This window comes from Anabrus simplex, chromosome 6 (genome assembly GCF_040414725.1).
Source record: "Anabrus simplex isolate iqAnaSimp1 chromosome 6, ASM4041472v1, whole genome shotgun sequence".
In the NCBI taxonomy this organism is placed as follows: domain Eukaryota; kingdom Metazoa; phylum Arthropoda; class Insecta; order Orthoptera; family Tettigoniidae; genus Anabrus; species Anabrus simplex.
This window is the reverse complement of record NC_090270.1, coordinates 70,787,678-70,815,301: the sequence shown is the minus strand read 5'-3', so window position 1 is coordinate 70,815,301 and position 27,624 is coordinate 70,787,678. Positions and strand designations below refer to the sequence as shown.

Genomic DNA, 27,624 nt, shown 5'->3' with positions numbered 1-27,624 from the left:
TACTCATGCCGACCAGCCTCCATGTAAAGAACCCTTCTTTTCTCCACAAATAGAAGTTGTACTCAAAGTTATCAGAAATGTTATGCCTTTTACTGATCTGCATGGGCTTTTAGCTATAATCCTTCCTACAAAGTCACTGCCTCCCATCTGTTTTCTTAGGTTGGATTGCTCTTAAATTTCCTGCCTGAACATAGAAATGTCATTAGTTTGAGTATCAGATATTAATATTGCACTCTATTTTCCCATTGAGAGCTTGGATAAGCTGTCTAATAAATTAGCGTATAAACCACCAGGTTTGTTGTGATGCGAAACAACCTCATATTTCCCGTTCATGGAGAAAATTGGACCTCTGTACAAAGGCAATAGAATTAAAGAGTGTTTTCTTAATTTAACAGTATGATTTTAAAATAAATGCTCTTAGACTAGGTCATTCAAAGAGCAAGACCATACCCCATGGCACAACAGCCCAGAAGGGCCTTTGCCTACCAAGCGACTGCTGCTCAGCCCGAAAGCGTGCAGATTACGAGGTGTCGGGTGGTCAGCACGATAAATCCTCTCGGCCGTTACTCTTGGCTTTCTAGACCGGGGCAGCTATCTCACCATCAGATAGCTCCTCAATTCTAATTACGTAGGCTGAGTGGACCTCGAACCAGCCCTCAGATCCAGGTAAAAATCCCTGACCTGGCCGGGAATCGAACCCAGGGCCTCCAGGTAAGAGGCAGGCACACTACCCCTACACCACGGGGCTGGCTCTAACCATAATACTTGTATTTAATTACTTTTTTGCAGTATATTGTACATTCAGTCTGAGAAGTGATACTGCTTCACTTATGAGTCAACTTACAGTTTGACCCTGAAATAAACTTGACAGCAGTAAAAGATATCACTGAATACCAATTTAACTCTCAACTGGCATCGTAGGTCTCTGAGATGGCAGCCAAACTTTCTTGTGGGGTCCTACTGAATTACGGGTATTTACATGTACAAAATGCCTTTGCTGGCAGGACCTAGTGTTTACAGCGCACTATGTCTTCTGGTATAGGCTAGAGCAATTTTGTTACTTTCATAAATCTGTCTCTGTCTTTGACAATATGAAAGTGACTGAGGTATGAGGGATGCTAGTAATGCCAATCCTTATTCAGCCAGTCCCTGCTATGAATGGTGTGAAAATGTTGCTCATAGGGTCGGTTGGCATATGCATTTCAGTGGGCTTGGCAGACTGATATGTAATAGCAACTCTGGCTCGGTGAGGAAAGCAACGGGAAATTACCTCACTCCTCATTTCCCTAGTACACCACTTCAGTAATGCCTAGGCCATCTACGACAGCTGATGGCAGAGCTGTCGAGGATCCCACCAGCGGAATCACTGACGGACTGAACATACATACATACATGAACAAAATACAGGGTGGGCAAAATAAAACTGGCCTGGAAAATGTTTATAAGACTGACGAGGAACTAACCCTTGTGAATGAACAGGAGAACTGCCCATCACAGGAAATGCTGGAAACCTGTTGCTATCACATGTCTGCGTGTGAACATCTCCTGAGTACGTCACTGTGTCATTACGTGTGAGTGAGTGAGAGGAGCAGACGTATTTAGTAATCAGTTGAATTCAAACAAAATGATGCTCGCGATAAAATGTTCATTGTCAAGAGTTACGCAAAGCACAAGTCACAGAAAACCTGTGCGGAATTATTTGCACAAGAGTTTAAGACTGGAAGTGTTTTGGCAATACCTTCAGCAAAGACTGCAATGCAGAACTTAGTGACAAAAAAATAGGCTCTGTTGCAAATAAAAACTGTAACTATCTGAAAAGAGTTTGAACACCAGAAAACATAGCTCGAGTGAAGGAAAGCCTGAAACGAAGTCCGATGAAATCTCAACCCCATTTATCTGTGCAAGTGGGAATTAAGAGATCATCATGTCAAAACATTATCAGAGAGGACCTACATGTGTATCCTTACAAATTTACTGTTGTGCATGCATTAAAGCATCCAGATGAACCTATGCGTGTTGAGTTCTGCCGGTGGTTTCTGAATGAAGTGGAGTCAGGGCTTTTGGATCCATAATTTTTTTCATTTCTTGAGGTGAGGCCATTTCCAGCATCTTCTGTGATGATCATTAACAAAGGGTCAGTCTCGCATCAGTCCTATTGTAAATATTTTCCAGGTCTGTTTTATTTTGTCCACTCGGTACAATTGTATTAAGTTTTATTGTGATGTAATTGAAAGCATATTTTTTAAAGGAATTAAGTTCAACAAATAACAGAAGATGATTAAAATATTGTTTATTTTGACAGTAAATATCTGGGGGCTGACAGACACTATAATACAAGTTAAATAATAAGTAAAAATAGCCTTGCAAATCCCTTAAGTCAGGGCCTCTCGAATGCCCAAAATCTCGTGTGTGCAAACTGAGGCGCAGAGTTCCTGTGCACAGTGCATCGTTCCCACCCTGCTCGGACCAACGCTTCGTCTCTGGGCTACTCGGCTAAGCTCGGCTAAACTCGGCTTGGATTTGGAGCGCTACAGAGCAAGTGAGGAAGAGGGAGACAGGCGGAGCGAGCGAGACAGGTGTGGGGAAAGGGAGAGACAGCGCTATTGCTCCAAATCGAGTAGTGGGGGTCTGCACTGTGGTCAACCAAGCAAAGTCGTCTTTTGCACCATGCACAGTGCAATGCACTGGTGCATGCACCCTGAGAGGCCCTGCCCTAAGGGCTATTGCCTCCTGCAATGCAGGGACAGTGCTCTGCTCAGTTTAACTCATCAGGTGAGCAGGTCCTGAGGAGCACTATTTATATTCATTATTTCCTAGTTTGTTTCATGAAAATATATTACCAGTACTGCATGTTGTACACCTGCGTAGTCTCACCTCCGAGTGGGACAATGAGCTGTGAAAGCTATAATGTCTAAAATGGCTACAGAACTATATACTCCATCTGACTTGGACACAAAGCTGAACTTCTTGCAATCATCCATTACTTCAGTAGTATCTGCAGTGGTATCTTTTGCGATGAACACTTCACAAAAACGTACCATTACATTTTTTACACTTCTCCAGTTTTTCCCCAGGGAGGGTTGAGATTGTTCTTTGTGAAAGCATACCCCTGCACATTTCGTTCTTGCATGACTTCACCTCAGTGTGTGTGTGGAGGTATCTTTTAAGTTCTTGACCTTTTCCCCACTTGGAAATTATCTATTACATACTTTACACTTGCGTATCCTTTGTCCACAATGTGCTCAATGATGACGTAAGATTGTCTTAATGTCTACTGGACAGTTACATTACAAAAATTAATATACTATTTAAGTGTTAAATGAATTTTAATTTATTGCTCTTGTAACCTGTAAATTACTTATTCTTAATTTTTGGCAGCTTAGTGATTATCATTACTAGAATATAATCCGTCCTAATACAGCAAATATCCTCCTACAGTCGGCAATCATTGTTTGGTTTACTGTTCGTATTAGGTTAGTGAACTGTTTATTACTAGAGGCCTGAATTTTAGACAAGCTAAACTCTTGTTTTCAAAGCTATTCCTAATTCTAGTACAGTAGTTATATCATGAAATTATTTCTCAGTATCAAATTTTATGTATGATGCCTGTTTTCTTAAAGCCTTAAGCTTTCAAATGCATCCTCAAGACATGTTCTCACTTCATTTACGATAATGTTTTTTTAGCATCAAACACACAAAAACTGTTACTTTAGTATTTTTTGAGCTATAGAATGAACAATAGGTATCGAGAAACTATTGATTTCAGCATTCTTCTTGTTTTATATTTTGTTTGATGTTAAGAGTTTTATTCTATTGGAACATTTTCTACAGTCATTCACAATAATCTATGTAAACATAAAATTCAACCACTAAATTTTAATGCTTGTTTCTTGCAGGCTCTTGGAGATCTTTGTGTGGCACCCGAGGGATTCTTGGACCGAGAAGCTGCCTCTATCGTGAAAGTTGACATCCTAACATATTACGTTCGTTGTGAAAGACTAAGCACAAACCCGTTCACTCAAAGGATAATTCAGGGTCAACGAGCTGTGAAAGCTATGATGTCTGGCATCAATCTTGTGACCAAAATGGCTACAGAACTATATACTCCATCTGACTTGGACACCAAGCTGGACTTCTTGCAATCATCCATTACTTCAGTAGATAAATTAGTTTCAGGACTGGCAACATTATTGGACTGCACACATTTGCACAGACAATACCTTAATGCTGTCAGAAGCATCTGTGATCTAGGATTGTGAGTATTGAGAAATAGAATATGTGGAGATTGTGCTTGTTCTTGTCTCTTGCTTCCTCTTCCTACACTAACCAAGTGATTGAAAGCTCAAACAAGTGCAATTCAAGTCATATGTAGGACAGGAACAATGAAATGAGACATACAACAGAAAAAACACAGGTTCTTGTCCTTTCGTGTTTTCTTTCTATTTCTCCCTTTTCCTACACTGACCTGTCGTTGTGTTTTTTCTGTTCGTTCCTTTCATTGTTCTTGTCTTTCTACATATGACTTAAATAGCCTGTGATTGTGTGTATTCTATGAGGTCCCACCCTAGTTCATATCTTTCTATACACAAAAGAGAAAAACGTGGCGCAACTGTCCCGAAGGACCTGGGCCCACCAAGCGACGCTGCTCAGCCCCAAGGCCTGCAGATTACGAGGCGCTGTGTCGTCAGCACTACTAATCCTCTCGGCCGCTATTTTTGGCTTTCTAGACCGGCACTTCTATCTCACAGTCGTATAGCTCCACAATTGTAATCATGTGGGCTGAGTGACCTTGAACCAGCCCTCAGATTCAGGTAAAAATGCCTGATCTGGCCAGGAATTGAACCCAGGACCTCAGGGTAAGAGGCAGGGATGCTACCCCTACACCGCAGGGCCGGCGTATCTTTCTATACTGCATGATTCAAAAGTTAGCACAAAAACAGAAGTAGACCCTAGAGGGATCAAAGTTCAAAGTACAGTAAAAACTTTCCTTAGTGGAAACCCAACGATCTGGAACTTTTTTTGCACTGAAATGAAATGTCGTATGGCTTTTAGTGCCAGGATATCCCAGGACGGGTTCGGCTCGCCAGGTGCAGGTCTTTCTATTTGACTCCCTAGGCGACCTGCACGTCGTGATGAGGATGAAATGATGATGAATACAACACATACACCCAGCCCCCGTTCCATTGGAATTAACCAATTAAAGTTAAAATCTCCGACCCGGCCGTGAATCAAACCCGGGACCCTCTGAACCGAAGGGCAGTACGCTGACCGTTCAGCCAATGAGCCGGACGTTTTGCACTGTATGCAGGATTCTGTTTCATAAAGGTGGTTAAAAATAATCGTAAGTACATACCTCTGTTAGATAATTGTGCATTAGATTTACATCATTATGGCTGGTAGTAGATGCAATAATGACACTAATCACACACTTATATTCACCAGTTCATCAGAACTAAGACAAATCTGTTCTTGCTTAGAACTTCCTCAGTGTTCAGCAGAACAGTACATGCACTTATTTCTATGAACCATGCAATGTGTATTAAATAACACCAATGGTAATATTGTACAGTGCTGTCATTTATTTCTTCCAGTAATCCAGAATTGTTTTCTTTTTACAATTTGCTTTATGTCGCACCGACACAGATAGGTCTTATGGCAATGATGGGATAGGGAAGGTGAAGGAAATGGCAAGTGGGAAGGAAGAGACCATGGCTTTAATAAAGGTACAACCCCAGCATTTGCCTGGTGTGAAAATGGGGAACTGCAGAAAACCATCATCGGGACTGCCGACAGTGGGGTTTGAACCCACTGTCTCCCGAATGCAAGCTGATAACTACATGATTCAAACAACACAGCCACTTGCTCGGTAATCCAGAATTGTACTCTGGACACAACTACCCTTGGTAGCATGGTTTTCAATTAAAATGCGAGCATGGCAAATAATGATCAACAGTTTTACGCCATTTATCGCAAGCAATGAATATCCTTCATGATAGTTTTAACGTTATACAAACCATCTTCTTCATCATCTTTGTTCTCTTCATCATTGCCATCAGTTTCCGTTTTCTTTTCTTGGAGGTGAAAGGTGACAAACTATTCAATGTTTCCTAACACCGCCTCTGTCTCAACATCTAGATCAGTGGCCACATAATCTTCTGCATTAACATTACCATAATTACGCTGTTCGAGAGTTTGTCGCAGCATATCAATATTTTTGTTTATTATGGTTCCTTCGACAGGGTGTATGACAAAAATCGGATAAAAAATTAGATGTATGGCTTTTCAGGCATTTGCTCTATCCAAATTACAGCATCGAGCACAAACCTATATTTGCTGGGCAAATGCTATCTCAGCCATCTTAGATCCATTCGAAATACTCATGTAATGAAAAGGGTTAGGAAGGAAATTATCATATATTTTCTCTTATAGTAACAAAATTTCTTTCACTTTCTGCATCAGACAGGTTCTGCAGAAAACAGGTAAACTTACATGAATATTAAACCATAATTCACAGGACAGGAAAATTTTTCTGATTTGGTAAGTTTTCCAGTTCATAAAGGTTCCGCTAAAGGAAGGTTATACTGTACAACTACTTTTGAATAGGCTTTAACCCAGAAATAATATTTATTTAATAAGATGATATGCAGTTTCAAGGACAATCTGCAAACCTAATATTATCTGAGCATGAATTCTTACCCAAGTTCTATAGTACACCTTGTTACTGTATGCCAAGAATTAAAACTCAAACTGCTTTACAGTAGAGGCTGGAAATTATTATCTTAAAATGCTCTCACAAAACAATGGGAAGGATTTTCTGTGTCTAATTGGGCATAATCCCAGACATCTAAACTTTAAGATAAAGAACTTTGATATTTTTGGTCTTATCCTTCAACCAGAAGTTATGTTTCTTATTGCGTATAGCTTCAGTATTTTGTCTCTGATAATGGACATTTTTTAACTATTGCATTTTTATAAGTGTAAAGGAAGTATCCATCAAGACCTTTTTTTTTCCAAATCCTAGAAATTATTTACATTTTTTTATTTAAGAGGTTGTGAAATGTATACCTTTTTTAATGTATCAATAACTGATTTATCTCCATTGCTTGCTAGACTTGCTAGAATAGGATTCTCTCAGAAGAAGGAAGGTAGACCTCCTTCAAACAGTGCTCAGGATACAGTAGGTATAAAAGAGGGGTGGGAAGGAAAAGGGGAAATTGTAAAAGACAGGTGGTCGAATGTTCTAAGAGAAAGGAGATTGCCGGCTTGGGGCTCTATTCAGGATCAGAATTCAGGACTGGTGTCTGTGAGAAATTGGTACGAGTCACTGCAGGTAGAACAACAGAAGGAAGATGAGAGCTGTTGCTGAGAAGTGTGGAAGTAGGAGGAAGGGAAAAGGTAGGAAAGGGAAATATAGAGTAGAGGATAGGAAAAGACAGGTGGAACAGGTTTGTTGGGGGGGAGAAGGAAGTAGCTTCTGCAGCTGCCAGGAAAGATAGGGCTGACCAAGTGGGGAGGGGATCAAATGAGGTGGGTTGGGTTGAGGCTCTGGTCATGGGGGATTCCATTGTTAGACATGTAGTGAAAGTGTGTGGAGGAAAGGGAACCAGGATAGAGTGTTATCCAGGAATTAGGTTGAGGCACATGTGGAAGAAAGTAGAAGAGGATGAGAAGGAGGAGGGAAAGGAGAAGGTGGTTGTGTTTCACGTTGGCACCAACAATGTAAGGCAAGCAGGTATGTATACCAACATAGTTGGGGATATGTGGGATCTGGTAAATGCAGCACGGGTAAGTTTAAGGAAGCGGAGATGTTATCAGTGGAATACTGTGTAGGAGGGATACTGACTGGAAGGTGATTGGGGATTTAAATGAGACTATGGAGTGGGTATGTGGGGAAACTGGGAGTGAGATTTCTGGATTCTAATGGGTGGGTAGAAGATAGGGATCTGCGCTTAGATGGCTTTCACTTATACTGGCAGCAGTACGTACAAGTTAGGAAATTTGTTTAGAAGGGTTATAGGGAGGTACATTCAGGGAAATGGGGTGGCCTAGAGAGCAGTGATAAGGGTACAGGGATCTGGAAGTAAAGTAGGGATGATGTAAAAATGTTAGTGTAGAACTGTAGAAGTATTGTAAATAAAGGAATAGAATTAAGTAATTTAATAGATACATAATTACCAGATATTGTAATAGGAGTGAATCATGGCTGAGAAATGATATATTAGATGCAGAAATTTTCTCACGGAACTGGAGTGTGTATCATAGAGATAGGATAGGAATGGTAGGAGGGGGAATATTCATTCTGGTGAAAGAAGAATTTGTAAGCTATGAAAAGTTAAAGATGACAAACATGATATTCTATTTGTAAGGCTCATTTCTAAAGATAATAGGCAACTTGATGTCTTTGGAGTGTACAGACCGGGAAAGGGTAGTGCTGATGCTGATTCAGAATGATTTGATAAGATAATGAGCTGTGTGAGAAATGACATGGAAAGGAATGTGATTGTAGTGGGAGATTTCAATTTACCAAATGTCAGTTGGGAAGGTAATGCAAACGACAGGAAGCATGACCAACAAATGGCATATACTGTAAGTTAATATGAGAAGGACAGCTGATTCAGAAAGTGATGGATCCAACTAGATGGAACCCGCTGGACTTGGTGCTGGTAAAACCGAAGTAATAGATGGTCTTAATGATCATGAAGCTATTTTGCGTAGTTAAAAATAAATGTGATAGAAAGGATGGTCTTAAAAGTAGGACTATTAGGCAGTATGTACAATATGGCTGATAAAACAGGCATTAGGGAGTTTTTAAAAAGTAACAGTGATCGGTGGAAAATGATTTTAAAAAATGTAAACAGACTCTAGGATGGGTTTAAAGCAATTGTTGAGGAATGTGAAAACAGATTTGTACCTTTAAAGGTGGTAAGGAATGGTAGAGACACACTTTATTTTAACAGAGAAATAAGGAGACTAATAGGGAGGTGCAGGTTGGAAAGAAATGGTTAGAAATGCCTGTGGAAGTTCCGAGAAATTGAAAGAACTTACTAGGAAATTGAATCTAGTAAAGAAGTCAGCTAAGGATAACATGATGGCAAGCATAATTCTCAGTCAAACAAATTTTAGTGAAAAATGGAAGGGTATGTATAGGTACCTTAATCAAGGGTTATAAATTTCATTTTTGGTTCTGTATTGAACTGAGATTGCATCTAATTTGATTCCACAAATACTGTATTATTCCACCTATTCAATACTTTACAATAATATATATATATATTTTATATGCTTAAAGTTCAATTGGTAATGTAGCTTGCAAAGGTTCAGAAATAGATATATTCAAACTGGATAAAAACAAATTCTTGAAATTCTATAAACCCTGCATACGGTGAAGTGAATGGATGGAGTTCTCAGTCCATAACGAAAACAGATGAACCCGATAATGAGATAAAGAAAGTCAAATTTAACGCAAAGAGAAGAGAAGAGAAGAGAAGAGAAGAGAGGAGAGGAGAGTAGAAAAAACACAAGGGAACACTCACCTTGCACGGCAGTGTGCGAGGGTTAGCTGGTAGTGTGTAACTAGTATGATTGTGTGTTGAATTGTATAGAATAGGTTGAATAATACAATATTTGTGAAATCAAATTAGATGTAGGTACCTTAAGGCAGAAACAGGTTCCGAGAAGGACATTCCAGGAATCATTAATCAACAAGGGGACTGTGTATGTGAGGATCTTCAAAAGGCAGAAGTATTTAGTCAACAGTATGTAAAGATTGTTGGTTACAAGGACAATGTCCAAATAGAGGAGGTGACTATTGCTAAAGAAGTATTAAAATTTTACGTATGATAGCAATGTCATTTAAAATAAGATACAAAAGTTAAAAACTAGAAAAGCGACTGGAATTAATAAGATTTCTGGGGATATACTAAAGACAAGGTGTTGGGATATAGTACTATACATGAAGTACTTATTTGATTATTTATTTTGTATGAATGTAGAGTTGCTATAGTATCCCCTGTGTACAAAGGAAAGGGTGATAGACATAAAGTTGAAAATTACTGGCCAGTCAGCTTGACATGCATTGCATGTAAGCTTTGGGAAAGCATTCTTTCTGATTACATTAGACACATTTGCAAAATTAATAACTGGTTCGATAGAAGGCAGTTCGAGTTTATGAAATGTTATTCCACTGAAGCTCAACTTGTAGGATTCCAGCAAAATATAGCAGTTATCTTGGATTCAGGAGGTCAAACAGACTGTATCGTGATTGACCTGTCTAAGGCATTTGATAGGGTGGACCATGGGAGACTACTGGCAAAAATGAGTGCAGTTGGACTAGACAAAATATTGACTAAATGGGTTGCTATATTTTTAGAAAATAGATCTCAGAGAATTAGAGTATGTGAAGCTTTATCTGAGCCTGTAATAATTAAGAGTGGAATTTCTCAAGGCAGTATTATTGGACCTTTATGGTTTCTTATATACCAGCTGATGTACCCGTGCTTCGCTACGGAATTCTACATTGTATACAAAATTCTAGGTTAGGTAATGTACACCTTGTGAGCAAGATTGTATTATATTGCATAGCTCTTAACGTTACCCTAGAAACGTGATTGGGATGTCACCAAACGTCTTTTCTCATATGAAGACTGAGTTAGGGAATGTTCATTGTAATGGTAGGCCCGCTTGCCTACCTTCAGTCACAATCAGGTTGGGGAGTTTCCATTATAATGGCAGACACTCACTCTCGACCTGGTTTTTCACATCCTCAGAAAGACTGTCTGAGTGGTTTTCCCAAGTGAAATGAACATAGGTCGTGATAGTGACATTAGTAGGAAATGCGCCATTAAAAGCAATACGAAATACTCGATCAAATTAAAAACTACGCATTTTCTCACTTTTAACGAACAGTACTATGCTGCCGATCTAACAGTTCAAAGTTCCAGAGCTGGAGTGACCAAGCCGCAGACAGCTGTGATCCATGAACACTTCGATGAATCTGAAAATCTCATTTCACTACACTGGCGGTGGAAAAATCTGACTTGGAGGCAAATTTTGCCACGAACATCTCGAGGCACCTCTCGATCTCAACAATCGAGTTGTATTTTCGTGATCTTTCCCAAAAGATCACCACTAGTTGTATTTTCAACTTGTAACCCTAGCATGATGGAACACACGCTACCAATGTAACTACCCAAGGCCCCGGACGCTGGTCCGGTTTCTCCCGATCGTCGGATTCTGGGAAATCGGGAACATCGTGCTTCAGAGAAGGATCGAAGCTTCTCAAAATCTCTTTGCCCCAAAAAGAGGAACTTCCTTGGTACTATAAACATCAACACCTTGCTGAAAACGGGAAAGCTTAAAGAACTGACTGACGCCGTGGACAAATTTAATATTCAAATCTTAGCGATCCAAGAAACCAGATTTCAAGATGAGAACCACTTTGACTCTGAAAACTTCAGGATATTTAAGGGTAAACCGGCCATAAATATCAAAGGGAATATATCAATACTTGGGACGGCCTTTGAATCTAAGATGATTTTCCTTACTGCAGTCATCGACTTTACATCACCAAGTGAAAGAATCTCAGTGCTTACAGTGAAATCAAGCAACAAAGCATACGCCTTGATAAATGCCCATGCCCCCACTAACATAGACAATAAGAAAAATTCTCAGAAAGTAGAAGACTTTTGGGAACTGCTTGAAGAAACTACTAGCAAGATCCCTAAACATCATGTTAAAATCTTATTAAGGGACTTCAATGCACAGGTTGGCAAAGAGAAGAAATACAGATCAATCGTAGGACTTCATCCTGCACATTGGCGGACTAATAAGAATGGAGAACGTCTAATAAGCTTTTGTACATCATTCATGCTGAGACTCATGTCCACGCACTTTATGAGACCTTTACATTAAAAAAAAAAAAAAACTTGGAGATCACCTAACCCATTGCTAGGGGAATTCCAGATTGATCATGTTGCTATTTCCGTAAAGAATATGCTTGAGATTCAGAATGTTAAAGTACGGAAAGGAGTTGTCGATTCAGATCACTACCTTACGCAAATCAGGGTTAGGTTCCAACCAAACAGATCCAGACCTAAAGGTAGCCGATTTCCAAGCGTGGATCCGGACTGCCTGATGAAGAACGCTGACGTTTTTGTACGTGACATACACGATCAAGATCCTAAGGTATGGCCAGATATTCGCAACACATTACACTCATCAGCAATGAAATTCGGACAGCCACCCAGAAAACGTAAACACAGATGGTGGAACACAACCTTTGATGAAGCTATCAATGACAGAATCAAAGCATGGAATCAATGGAATGGACATAGAACAGTCGACAGATGGCAGAATTTCCTTAAGACTCAAAAACTGACCTCAAAAACAATCCGCCGCAAAAAACGTGCATACGAGAAAAACACACTCGCAGAGATAGAACAGGATTTCCAGAAAAACAACACTCGGAGTTTCTACAAGACATTTCATGAGGACTTACCAGGGTACAAACCACCAACACTAAGTTTTCGTCGACCTAACGGTTCACTAAAGACAAACAGTAAAGAGAATAGCAAGATACTGGCTGACTATTTCCAAAATCTACTGAACTGCGATCCACCAATTGAAAGACTACAGTTTGAAAAACCTCCACCAAACCCAGACTCACAACCCCCAACAACTCAAGAAATAAAAGAGATAATCAAATCGCTCAAAAATAATAAAGCCCCTGGGAACGATGGCATAACTGCAGAAATGTTGAAAATAGGAGGAGATGACCTCATCAGAAGAATTCATATGCTCTTAACAGAAATATGGGAGACCATGATGATTCCGAAGGAATGGAAGAATGCCATTATCCATCCGTTACATAAGAAAGGCGATCGAGCGGACCCCAACAACTACAGAGGCATATCCCTTTTACCAGTTATATACAAGGTTCTATCTAAAGTGCTATTAAACAGAGTAGAACAACAAACAGATCATTTGATTGGTGAATACCAAGTAGGCTTCAGAAAAGGTAGAGCGTGTTCTGAGCAAATTTGGAGTCTGAAGACGATATTAAGGATACGCCGCAGTACCACCACATTTGTCACCTTTGTAGACTTTAAGAAGGCGTATGACTCTATCAACAGACAAACTGTTGTAGACATCCTAGGAGAGCTCAGTGTGGACAAGAAGACCACAGAATTAATCCGCCAGACCCTCACAGACACAACATCTCCAGTGAAGTTTCTAGGTGAACTATCAGAGCCTTTTGAAGTGCATACAGGAGTTCGACAAGGAGATGGCCTCTCCCCAATCCTTTTTAACTTAGTGTTAGACAAAGTCATCAGGGAATGGGGAAAAGAAATAGAAGGTATAAACATTGGTACTCGGGGACAAAGAATTAACGTGAAGTGCCTAGCTTTTGCTGATGATCTAGCTATCTTTACCAAGACTAGTGAAGAAACCAGGTATGCCATAGAGAAGTTGCATGAGATAGCATCAAAGACAGGCCTCCAAATATCGTATGAGAAGACTCATATCATGGCTGATGGACACCAGAATATCCAAAGATCCCCACTACAGACAAATTATGGAATAATCACACAGGTCCCTTCCTTCAAATATCTAGGAGAAATCATTGTACCATCTGGATTAGACAGGAAAGCTAATTTAGAAAGAGCCACCAAACTTCTGAAAGCATACCAAATAACATGGAACCACTACAATAAGAGTGATGTCACGAAATGCAAAACTTCGGCATTACAAGACTGTTGTTCTTCCGGAAGCCTTGTATGCCTCAGAAACCACATCTCTAGGAGGCCACTCTAAAATTGATGAAATTGAAAAACAAGAACGAAAAATTCTGAGGAAAATATATGGCCCCATTCACGTAAATGGTATATGGATCAAAAGGAAAACTGTAGATTTGTACAAAGCAGTCGACAAGTTCACCGATACCGTACGCAGGAGACGATTGAAATTCTATGGCCACATCTGTAGAATGGACGCCACTATATATGCAAAAAGATTGCTTGGTATAATTAATTCATAGAAGGTCAAAATAAGCTGGTTTGAGGAAATAAAGCAGGACTTAAAAGAAATGAACATCACAGAAGATGTCATCAGGGATCGCAAGGCTTTTGGGAATCTGGTTGCAAAGCACACGTTCACGGAAAAGGCTAAAAGAACCACAGGGAAACAATGGATGGAAGAATGCAAGAAACAGTATAGTGAGTTCATGAAGAGATTTTGGGAGGAGAAGAAGAAAGGAAAACCATCATCAAGCTAACAAGTTCCAACGCGCTCTGTAAACGGGCATAACGAAGAAAGAAGAAGAGAGATAAATGTTACGAGTAATGAAGAGAAGGCTCCGTTGCTCAGGCGACAGCGCGCCGACCTCTCACCACTGGGTTCAGTGGTTCATATTCCGGTCACTCCATGTGAGATTTGTGCTGGACAAAGCGGAGGCGGGACAGGTTTTTCTCCGGGTACTCCAGTTTTCCCTGTCATCTTTCATTCCCACTCTCCAGTATCATTTCATTTCATCTGCCAGTCATTAGTCATTACCCCAGAGGAGTGCGACAGGCTTCGGTAGCCGGCACAATTCCCATCCTTGCCACTAGATGGGGGCTTCATTCATTCATTCCATTCCTGACCCGATCAAATGACTGGAAACAGGCTGTGGATTTTAATTTTCATGAGTAAAGAAGTTGAACCAGAGGTAAGGCTTTTTGCAGATGAGGTTATACTACATAAAGTAATAAAAGTTACAAGATTCTGAGCAACTGAAAAAAAGACCTCGACAGTGTTGTGAGATGGACAGCAGGCAATGGTATAGTGATAAACGGGGTTAAAAGTCAGGTTGTGAGTTTCACAAATAGGAAACGTCCTTTCAGTTTTAATTACTGTGTTGATGGGGTGAATGTTTCTTATGGGGATCACTGTAAGTACCTAGGTGTTAATATAAGGAAAGATCTTCTTTGGGGTAATCACATAAATAGGATTGTAAATAAAGGGTACAGATCTCTGCACATGGTTATGAGGGTTTTTAGGGGTTGTAGTAAGGATGTAAAGGAGAGGGCATACAAGTCTCTGGTAAGACCCCAAATACAGTATGGTTTCAGTGTATGGGACCCTCACCAGGATTACTTGATTCAAGATCAGGAAAAAATCCAGAGAAAAGCAGCTTGATTTGTTCTGTATGATTTCCAACAAAAGAGTAGCGTTACAAAAATGCTGCAATGTTTGGGCTGGGAAGACTTAGGAGAAAAGAAGACGAGCTGCTCGACTAAGTGGTATGTGACAAAGATGTTGATTCCCACAGGAAACCTGAAATATTTGTTCTGAATGAGTAAATTTATAATAATATAGTTGGTCCATTATTGGACATTATAAATTTTCTAGCTAACTCATTTCTGGTTGCCAGCGTTTCACCCCAATGCGCTAAGTTGGGCTCATCAGTTGGTAAATAGCACACCTACCAAGACATCAATTGTTGAAAATGAGACAAAGTCTCTTATAGTACATTGGCACTGCCGGTGGCTCCAAGTAGCCTATGCAGTGGCCTCCACGGTATGCACTAGCCATGCGTCTTGGTAGGTGTGCTATTTACCAAGTGATGAGCCCAACTTAGCACACAGGGTGAAATGCTGGCAACCAGGAATGAATTAGCTGCAAAATTTATAATGTCCAATAATGGACCAACTGTATTGGTATTGAGTGGTATGTTCCGTCAGCTGTCAGTGGAGATATGGCGTGGAATGACATTAGAAGACGAATAAGTGTGAGTGGTGTCTTTAAAAGTAGAAAAGATCACAATATGAAGGTAAAGTTGGAATTAAAAAGGACAAATTGGGGCAAATATTTATTTATAAGAAGGGGAGTTAGGAATTGGAAAAACTTACCAAGTTCAATAAATTTCCAGTTTCTTTGAAATCATGCATGTCTATGGTATATAAACAGCAAATGTGATATGGAAATGGTCAGTATACCCCACAAATATTCCATTTACAGTAATTTAACATTCAGACATTGATTTGTGCAAAACTAGCTTTGTAAATATATTGTTTCGATTCATTACAAAAGTATTAAGTTCATCCATTTTACAAGAGATTAATAGGGGATATATCGGTATATTGTCCGACTCGTTGGCTGAACGGTCAGTGTACTGGCCTTCGGTTCAGAGGGTCCCGGGTTCGATTCACGGCCGGGTCGGAGATTTTAACTTTAATTGGTTAATTCCAATGGCACGGGGGCTGGGTGTATGTGTTGTCTTCATCATGACGCGCAGGTCACCTACTGGTGTCAAATAGAAAGATCTGCACCTGGCGAGCCGAACCCGTCCTGGGATATCCCGGCACTAAAAGCCATACGACATTTCATTTCATTTATGGGTATATTTGTAAATAATTTAGTAAAGTTCCAGTGGGTAATATGATGGGAAAGGAAAGGGCTAGGAGTGGTAAGGAATTCCGACAGTGTGGTTCGAACCCACTATCTCCCGAATGCAAGCACACAGCTGTGCGCCCCTAACTGAACGGCCCACTTTCTCTGTATATGCTTTCTTGAATGATAGCCTCTGATTGTGTTAGGATGTGAGAGGAATGTGCAAATTTACTTACAGTAAAATTGGAACTTTAAAGATTTATGGACTTCAATACAGATTTTCCTGATGCAATCGCCTTGACATCTGAGGCACTACATCTCGTATTGTGTACCTTCCTTGCAATTATTGAAGAGAAGACTAGGTAAACAACAGATAGGGAATCTGCCACCAAAGTGACTGCCCTAATTGCAGATCAGTGGTGATTGATTCCTAATACTGTAGCTTTAATGAGATTCGGACCTAATGATATAGATGTTGATTCCCATAGGGAATCTGAAATATTTGTCCTGAATGAGTAAATTTATAATACCAATATAAATGGTCCATTATTGGACATTATAAATTTTGGTATTATAAATTTACTCATTCAGGACAAATATTTCAGATTCCAAATGGGAATCAACATCTATATCATCTGATGGCCAAGCAGGCATCAATTTTTAGAGATGAGACAAAGTCTCTTAGTGCATTGGCACTGCCGGTGGCTCCAGTTAGCCTACGCAGTGGCCTCCACGGTATGCACTAGCCAGCGTATTGGTAGGTGTGCTAGGTACCAACTGATGAGCCCACCCTAGCACACGAGGGCGAAACGCTGGCAACCAAGAATGAGTTGGCTGGAAAATTTATAATGTCCAATAATGGACCGTTTATATTGGTATTATTCGGACCTAAGTCAACCACATTGCAGACTATCTGCCAATCAGATCTTCACCAGGGTTGATCCACTCAGCAGAGCTAGTCACTAGCCACTAAACTACTGCTAATATGATTAATCAAATGTTGAGTTTACCTCTTAATATAGTAAATTCTAAAAATAAATATATTTGGAATAATTGTTAAGAATAGTCCACTGTCTTATGAAGCAGTCTTCTCTTAATTGGCTGATGTATGACAACCTTTCAGGCAGATTAAGCCTTATTAACAGTTGCAAAAGTGAAGTAGATCAATGAGGACTTTGGAAGGGTGACGATGCAGATATATCCTTGTCCTTTTGTGTTTTCGTAAGTGTCTTTGTCCTCTTTGTTCCTTCCTCTGCCCATTCTAGCTAGTTCATCCTTCGTGGATCACATCCTAGCTTTTTAGCTTTGATGTGCATTCATATACTTAATTGTTCCCTTTCCATTACATATAATCATAATATACTGTGATATCATTTCTCATTTATCTCTCTCTCTGAAATATTGCTATGAATGATCTCGGTTCCTGTACACTGAAACATGAAAACATGAATTCAATACATTTTTTCATTCATTCCCAGAGATTATTGTCCTCCTTCAAATGTTGAGATTTATTTCTCTGTCTTGCTAAGATTTACATAACATAAAGCACATGTCCCACAATTTTTTTTAATACTTTTGCTTCATAGATTTTTGCCACATAAAATGTTAAATTAGAGGCCCTATAAACATCTTCAAATAATTGTTAATCCACTTTTGATCAGAGAGAATTTCTAAGGTAAATGAAATTGTAGAAATGATGAATTAAAGTAAGTTAATTTTCAACATGATTGTTCTTCAGATTTTTACTTGCTTTGTGACTCCAGCGACAGGGTCGTAACATTAGGGCCTGCAATGCAGGTGGGCCCCGGGCCATTAGGGAACCTCTCAAACTCCTTGCAAAAAATAATATATATCTAGCCTAATGTTTTCTGCACGGAAATGATCAGGACGGTTTTGTGCTTTCAGTTAAAATAGTTGTTTGTAGCAGTTTATTGTACTGAGTGTAACACAGCACACCAGTAAAGAAGTAAGCCTTCTCTCTCAACATCGCAACACGCTATTCACAAAAGACCTGCACCAAATTATTGAAAACATAATTGCAATAATGAAATTGATACCAAAATTACATAAATTTGAGTTAGAAAGTGATACTTTGTTGATGTGTAGTAGACCTGAGATCGTATTATGCACTAATTTTGCTGAATATTTTTTTTCAGACATTTATTAGACAACAATTTATAATGCCAAAAAAAGTTGGTGTAGTAGCTATCAGTCAACTCATTTTCAAAAGAGCTCTTTCTGTGCAAAGGGAATAATAGACTAGGCTTATCAGTTGTGCGGTTTGATATTTTTCAAACTTTATTTGAACAGTTTTTGATTAAATTTTGTTCTTTTTTTTGTTTTTTTTCTTCTTTTGTATTTGAATAAAATATTATAAACAAGACTCGGTTATCAATTACAGAGTATAGTTCTGTAGTTAATGAAAAATTAAACCAATTAAGTACGAACATCTAAGTGGTGCAGGGTTGGCAGCTCAGCCGTTAAACCACAGAGGTGGTCAAATAAAACATATTAATAATAATCTTAATACGGTAATCTTACGATAAATTTTTTGTTTCTTGGATACACATTTCAGAAATTATTTTAATAGCTCGTAACTGAACATCAGTTTTACAGGAATGTCATTAATGGACTATCCTTTTGTTTGCAGATATGGCCTAACATTCATGCTGGTTGCTAGCGTAGCTGCAGGTTTCTTCTTTACGGTGCTTGTTTGGGTCGACTCTCACACATGGATATACATAAGGAAAAGGTAAGAAGTACTTACCAATTAAGAAAAGTTTTAAGATAATGTAACTACAGTATATACTCTCTATATCCCCAGCTGTGGTTAAGATACTTGCTGTAATCATATTTGAGATTTACTGAAACCACCTTGCTGAACGAGAAATTGAAAACTCTTCCTCAGGGCCTTATGGGGTATGTTATGATGTTAATAAGAATTTTAATTGGGTATCAACAAGGATGAGAAGGTCCACCTGTTCAGTACTGAATATAATATATTAATTTTATTTATTACATCGGGACTAGTTTCGGCCGAAATACTCCAATTACATAATAGCGCGGGTAAGCCCCCACTACCTGGCTGTGACACATACCTTCCAGAATGCTCACGAGACATCCAGGGCTTACGTCAGGCAGAAAGGCTAGGATATAAAAGCCCAAGGTTAGGGCCACTCTAGTAGTATGATTGCTGCCTGGGAGACTGATTACCTCGGATCGAGTAGGGGTATTTCAGTCACCTTGACAAAGAATACTACAATGTATTTGAAACGTCGGCAAACTGTACGTGATGTACAGACTACAACAACACGGTTCAACCCGGAAAATAAACTAAATAATTAAGCTGTTAGCTTTGTAACAGAACCTATTTGGGTAAAATTATTTTATACAGAGAGGACTTGAACATGTAACAACAGTTCATTGCAGTAGTAAATCACCACTGCTAGAGTACACCTTTATTTGACTTTCATTTTGATTTGGACAAGTTATGGCCATGTTGCACTACTGATGTTCATATCAAGGGGCACCCACGTTCTACGAGATGTGCTCAATTTTACACTTGTTTGATTGTACATTATCGTTCTGACTAACTGTTGTCTTTGTATTCATTTTTTCATTCTCCTACATAAGCTTTAAATGCAGAAAGTTTTAATTTGCCATCAGGTGAATCGGAGAACAAGGAAATTAGACAGAAATACCTGTACCAGTACATTATCAGTGAAAAAGTCCAAAGTCAAGTTAGCAAGAAGGTTCAGGACACAATGAAATGGATGGAATACAGGGATGTTGTGTCAGAAATTGCAAGCATAAATTTTAGCATAACAGTGTACTGTATAAAGATGAGCTTAGGTGTAGATCATGGTAGAACATTATGGACAAGGCAGCTTATTAACATTTAAAGAAGACAAAAAAAAAAAAAAAATTACAAACAATGAAAAATTTTGGTCATACAGCAATGGAATATTTTGAGTAATCAATGGAGAAACTTAAAAGAAAGAAGAGGTGAAATTTAAATATTCTGGTGATAATAATTTATATTCATTGGGGTTTGTTTTCTCATTAGACAGAATTACATATACTTGTTCATTATCTGTGAAAAATTCCAAGGACAAGTTAGCAAGAAAAGAAAAAAATCCTCGGGTATGATAAATGATTAAGTAGTCAGTAGTGTTACATTCTCTATCTCTAATCTATAAAACCATTATAGTTGCCGTATGTTCTCCTAATTGCTCATTCTTCATCGACTTGGAGACAGGTTGTATTTATGACAGAGTCATATATACCTATGGATTCTTGTCATTTTTGTGCTTATGTGCAATATTGTTTCTGATTCTTGTTTCCTGGCTGTATCATATTTACTGTAAATTGAATTTTACAAAACTAAAATATCTTATATTTCTATTCTTGATAGGCGAGATTACCTGCAAGTAGATGAACAAGATCCGTTCCTGCCCCCCTCAGCAGCGTCGCAGGCCATCGCTGCACGAACTCTTCGGAGCCAAGGGTCGTATGGCAGCACAGGATACTTCAGGCCTCGTCATTCCCCCCACTATCAAACTCCCCCACCCACGCCGCCCTACCATGGAACCCTGTACGTTCCAAGACCTGCATGGTTAAGTTGCTGTATTATAGATAGTGCATATAGTTTGTTTTTCTGTTAGTTTCTAGTTCCCGGAATAGATCAATTAAACAGAGGTCACATGGTTAATTCTCTTATTAAATTACCTTTGTTCAGAGTAATTCCCTGATCTAACAATGATATAGGAGAACAGAAGTAATCATGGAGAGAATCACTATAGTATTATAAATGATGGAGTAATTGGATTCATGGTTATCTGATGCAAAATAGGAAAATGGTTTCAAATGATGGTGATCTGATGAAAAATGGAAGAGACTAGTTACCTTGTATCTTTTATGGAAACTGGGTTGATTGGCTCAGACGATTGAGGTGCTAGCCTTCTGACCCCTAACTTGGCAGGTTCGATCCTGGCTCAGTCCGGTGGTATTGGAAGGTGCTTAAATGCGTGAGTCTCATGTTGGTAGATTTGCTGGCACGTAAAAGAATTCTTGCAAGACTAAATTCTGAAATCGTAAAAGTAGTTTGTGGGGTGTAAAGCAAAACAACATAATTATTCTTTTATGGAAAGGAATAGTGATAGTGAAGAGAGAACTCTGTTTAATTGACCTAGAATGATTTTTGCACTTTTTGTAGATGCTTTTTTTTTTTTTTTTTTCTCTCTCTCTAGTGAAATTTCCAGTAAGATGGAAGAGCATGGAAGCATGGAGGTAGGCAAGATTGCTCTGATATGGTACCATGTTAAAAGATAATAATTCGGTACTGGTAACATGAATTTATCGAGCAAGTTGGCTCCGTGGTACAAGTTGCATAGCTGTAAGCTTTCATTTTGGAGATGGTAAGTTTAAGCCTCACCATTGTCAGTCCTGAAAATGGTTTTTCATGGTTTTCCCATTTTGAAATGAGGCAAATGCTGGAGCTGTACCATAATTAGATCGTAGCCCTTTCCTGTCACATAGTTTTTGAAAACCTGTCTGAGTTAATGCAACATGAAACCAACTAGCAGCCAGGCTGATTAGCTCAAACGTTAGAGCATTGGCCTTCTGAGCCCAACTTCGCAGGTTTGATCTTGGCTCAGTCCGGTGGTATTTGAAGGTGCTCAAATACATCATCCTCGTGTCAGTAGATTTACTGGCACGTAAAAGAACTCATGCGGGAAAAAATTCCCGGCACCTTGGCATCTCTGTAGTGATGCCCAAAGGTAACAACGCAAGCTATGGCTCTTCAATCCAGATGTATAAGATCTGATACATTGGAACTTTCCATTGTTTGCAACACAATACCACCATTTACTTTGACATACTGTACCAGTAAAAGAGCCCGACTCTCAGATTAAATTTTAAAGTAGCATGAATATAGTTCTCAGGGCAAAAAACTGGATTAATTGTAGCTAGGGCTCGGTACAGGAGGTAGGGTCCTATCTACAGAAAAACTTTGACTCTGATTGCACAAGAGTTTTTTCAAATAAGTCATGAATTTGCACATCACCTCTAAGTAGAAATGGATTGTCTTCCTCGTATTCCAATAGTATGGCTCGGGTTCTCCAGCTCACCAAGCCAAGCTGGTTGACGCACGTTCCAGAAGACTCCAGGGATTCCAGGGACTCCAGATACTCCAGACAGAGGCAGCTGGACTGTCTGGATTGACGGCAAGTAGAGATGTCCCGAACTCTGAGGCCCGGGTTGAACCCCGGTGATCCAGGCGATGTTGTAGATAGTCATGTACAACCGCAGCCCAATGAGACTGAGAGGATTGATGTTCCCAAGGTCACTAGTAGCACTGAGTCCATGAAAACCTTGGATGATCAACTTATAAGCAGAGTTCTTGATAATTGTACATCAAGACTTCCAACACTCCTAAAACGATATGAGTGGTATTAATAATTTTAGAGTTCATCACTAGGAAAATCCTCATCCCTGAATAACTTTTGGCAACGAAAAATACAAGTCCCTTCTTGTGAAATTATAGTTAAACTCAAAGTTCATTACTGGCGAAGGTGCAAGTCTTTGAGTAAATGTAAGTGAAATCCTAACTTCGTTTAAAGCCGTTGGAAAGTTAAAGTTCATCACTAGCAATGTTAATCAATCACTGTCTATTAGAAGGATGAGTTCCTCAACAGTCACAAATATTCCACGTAAATAATACAAGTCCATTTCACGAACACTTAGAAAAATTCCGATCTCGAATACTCGTAAATAATACAAGTCCATTCAATGATCACGTAGAAAAGTTCTGGTCTCGAACACATGAAAATAATACAAGTCCATTTCACGAACACTTAGAAAAATTCCAGCTTTGAAGACACGTAAATAATACAAGTCCAAACACTTAGAAAAGTTTCAGTCTCGAAGGCACGTAAATAATACAAGTCCATTCAATTAACACTTGTAAATATTCTAAGTTCAATTACGAAGACTTAGAAAATTTTCTACAACACTCGTAGTCTTATGAGTCCACTTTATAGTACTTGGAAGAATCGTCTTCCCACACTTGTAGAATGACAGAGTTCCACGATGATAGTAGCAGCAAGAGTGTCCCCGCTGACTACTCAGCTGAGACTGTGTGAATAGGCTACAGTAGGTCCTCCTTTTATTCGATTCGGGACGTCTACGTCATAATACGGTTTGATTGAATATCTCCCGAATCCCTCGATGGATTTGCTTGAAACTCGAGCATTGGGACGTTTAGGTGATCCCAAACAAGATGACATATCGCTCGATTCGCTAGCATCATTATTATAGAAATTTCAAAATTTTCTCCATCGAACTCTCTAGAACAAGTGACGTGGAATCCAGAAAATACCAGTCAAGGCTGGTAACACGTGTTGAGACGAGCGGGCGGTCTAGCTAGCCCCTGTGGCTACATCACAGCTCACAGTCGTCATACACTCGCTAGCTGGTCCTCGCTGCTGGTAAACAAACCAGGCGCTCTCGGAACATTACGTGTGGTAAATAAACGTAACTTATGCTCAAAAAATACTTATGTACAGGTCGTAACCGGTACAATACTTCAGTCCTGGGGTACCATGTACGATGATTCTCTTCCCCGAAAATTGAAAGTTAATGATTAATCATTTATCATCGACCCAATTATTAACATTCTAGAAAAATAAATGCTCAGGTAAGAAGGCTAACTGGGGTGATCTGGATCTTTCTTGTGTATGTACTCTATCCACGTTTACTTGCACAATAAGTTGGTGCCTTCCATCTGTTTTCTCTACATATATTTTAGAAAAATAATGGCCCCAAGTTTTTCCTCTGGATGGAATAGGCTACACTGTCTGTTTAAAAACATGGAAAATAAAATATATGTGTGTATAAAGTTGCATTAAAATAATTGCATGGATATGCATCCATGAAATCCATGTTTTACAAATTGACAATGAGTAGTGTTCAGAATGCATGTCCTTGTAAATATTAGATTTATTCTCAATTATAACTTAAGATTATGAATCATAAAGCATGATGTTTAGTTTTCAGTATTTTTTAGCATGATATTGTAAGCATGATTCTATACTCTTACTGCAATACTCTGAAAAAGAAAGCTCCAACTCTTATATACCTGTACATTCTAATAATCAACCTTATACATAAAATATACTGTATTTACACAAATAATCCCCACATTTTTTTTTTTTTTTTTTAACAATTTGCGGCATGAAATTTGGGTGCGGGTTTTATTTGCGTCAAGGTTAGCAACACGCTCCTGGCTCACCTAGTTTTTGATGTTGGGTGTACAGTTATGATTTCTGTAACCACAGATGGAATAAAACTGTCCCCATATATCATATTTAAACAGAAAACTATTCATTTAATTATAAACTGCCTTTACATTATAAAAAAATATTTTACAAAGCAAATTAAATTCAAAATTTCTCCACGTCACAATAGAACGCGTCTTCTGGAATGTGCAGGGTAGCTTTCTGCACTTTCACTCACTTCGGTGTGACTATAGTGTGTTTCGTAGTTGCTAAGTTCAAGTGAAATCATATATTCTTTTGTATTCAGCATTTTAAGGAATGCCACAACATCACATAGCAGGCAGTGTGCAGAGAAGCAGAATCCGCAAAGACTGGCAATGCTGACATTAGGCGAAAAAGTGTGGCTCATAATTATAATCTATTTGTACGTACCGAACAATATTGTCAATGCCGATGAAACTGCGTTTCATTTATTTTATTTTTACTGCTGAGCCCAGGCGGACTTATGGTTTAAAGGAGACTGTACTGTATTACAATTAAAATGTGGACGGAAGTGAAAGACTTCCTCCTTTCATCATAGGAAAGTTTGATTAGCCACAATGTTTTAAGGGTGTCGGGAACTTTCTGTGCAAGTAAAAGGCATCTAAAAATGGAAACAGAACAATAAACGAAAAAAAAAATTGTCCTCGTCTTTGAATTGTGCTCTTTTCTCTTTCATTGCGTGAGGTTATGTTTGCCAGTGAGTTATCAAAGTGCATTATTTGAATAATGTAAATCCACCTTGTTGGATACATTTTGGAAATAGATTTTTTCATTGGCATTTGAAAGGTTTAAACAATGAATAAATGTTAATTGCATGCAGTAGTGGGTATCGGAATATTTTGTGACACGGCGAGAGTTGGCATTCCTGAATTACGAGTTGGCGGTTAATTCGAAATCACGTAATGACGTGGTTTTACTTATCACAAAACTAACATCCGAGTTTGCCGGTGTGTCTGTTTTAAGTGCTTACATTGCACGAAAAAAATTATCCACCGCCGGTTGTGTTACTATCCGAGTAAAAATGATGATGATTTATGATGATGCTTGTTGTTTAAAGGGGCCTAACATCGAAGGTCATCGGCCCCAAGTAAAATAGAAACTGCATGTGAGAAGTGTTTTAGACGTGGAGTGCGACGAATTAGTAATTTAGGAAAGGATTCTAGTGATGTAAGAGACAACGAATCCTCTGCCCTACAGGGAATCGAGCCTATTGCAAGTTCAGAGTAATGAAATACCTGTCATGTAAGTAGGCATACTTGCTCATTTTCATGGCATTTTATAGCAGTAATAATGTATTTTTATCATCTCAGGCAAAGCAGCTACATCCGTAAATTAACATGTTCATATTTCCGTAAAGAACACGTGGACCTCGCGGAGTGATATGAAATGTTTGTTTATACCTATATTACTCTTTTGATGGAAGGAATTTTAGTTCATTTTTTTAAATGAGCCTTCCTAAAATAAGGGTGCAAGGATTATTCAGTGGTGGGGATTATTTACGCGAATACGGTACATATATTCTTTCAAATAGAATGTTTAGATTAATCGTTAGGTAACAACCAGTAAAGGATGTAATGTTAGATTCAGAAGAGAAAAACTTAAATGTTTTGCCAACTCATACATTTTACTACTATTCCATTCTTTTGAAATCAAAGCAAGAAATTACTGTACCTTCTAAACTTACACTGATCTCTGTTCGAATTATCTATGCATCAATGAGAATTTTATTTTTGGTCTACCTTTATCATCCTCAACTACCTGCAGTCTTTCTCTTTTGCTATATTGTATGAGTAAACCAGGGGTTTAAGAGCTGCTACCCTTCTTGGTGCACGTGCCGGTCCAATTGTAAATCTCATGAATGAAGTCACCAAAGACACTCGATTAGGAGTGAAGTGGCTAAAACTACTGTGATGCACAGCCCATTCACAGATAGTATGCCCCTCCTTGTTCTCGTCATTACTGAAGAATATTGCTCTACATATTGGGGATTTCTGTACACCTTTCTTTCACTGTAACTTATTTCAGGTGCTAATAATGTTTACAAGTTCTTATATTTCTAAATAAATCCTTAGGTTATTTAAGGTTTTCAGTTCCTCACTGTTCCTTAAAATGTCTTGGTTGTATTTTAGGAAGAAATAAGGCCTGTCCTAGTAAACTTTTCTAGCCTTATACTCCACTCTTTAGAAATGAATGTTTTGCCCTCATTGGTCTTATGTTTGTAAGGCATGTTCTCATTTTGTGGTCTCTGAGTGTGCTACTGAAAGCTTATGCAATACAGCAAACTCTCGATTATCCAGGTTAATGCGGACCCGAGACTGCACGGATAACCGAAAAACATGGATAATGCCAAATACACGTGTTCTTACTAGAAACTGCACATTTACTGTATTTACAAAACATCCTACATATCGCATGTGAAAGCCCACTGTATTACTTATATGTAACTCATTGGAAATTGACAATTTATGTAAAAGAAATACATCTAAAAACACACTGTATTTCGTATGACTTGCTTTCAGTTCACTTTCAAGAAAAAATCATCCAATTTTTTCTGTTTCTGTTTTTCATTCACAACAAGAAATGTGATACAGGTTAACACTCGCTGTCAATGATTCATTTTAGAAGCTATTATCGAGATCTGTCATTAACGGCTAGAAAAGTACGATCAACAATGAATTCCTCCTAGCGATGCTTTCACTTCGTATCAACACAGAGCAAGAATTCTGAAGGGAACCTTTCCAGAAGGAAACTTGGATCTTTATCTTTTTCTTTCAGTTGTAGGGGTGTTGGAAATATCTATATTTAACTCATAAGGGAATGGTTTGGCAAAGATTTAGACAGGATATTGGCCATGGACATTTTACAAGAGTCAGGTCATTAACCTGAGGATTAAATGGGAAACAACGGAAAATATTTCAGGGATGGCCGACGATGG

General features: G+C 38.8%; 1 protein-coding gene across 2 annotated transcripts in view; it reads left to right on the top strand.

Annotated features, from left to right (window-relative positions):
• tty (tweety) overlaps positions 1 to 27,624 on the top strand; it is an 890,597-nt gene that overhangs the window by 836,541 nt on the left and 26,432 nt on the right. For both annotated transcript variants that reach the window (XM_067149856.2, XM_067149857.2), the window contains 3 exons: positions 3,897 to 4,255; positions 19,019 to 19,120; positions 20,783 to 20,962. In XM_067149856.2, the coding sequence (XP_067005957.1) occupies positions 3,897 to 4,255; positions 19,019 to 19,120; positions 20,783 to 20,962 (641 nt within the window). The remainder of the gene's footprint in view (positions 1 to 3,896; positions 4,256 to 19,018; positions 19,121 to 20,782; positions 20,963 to 27,624) is intronic.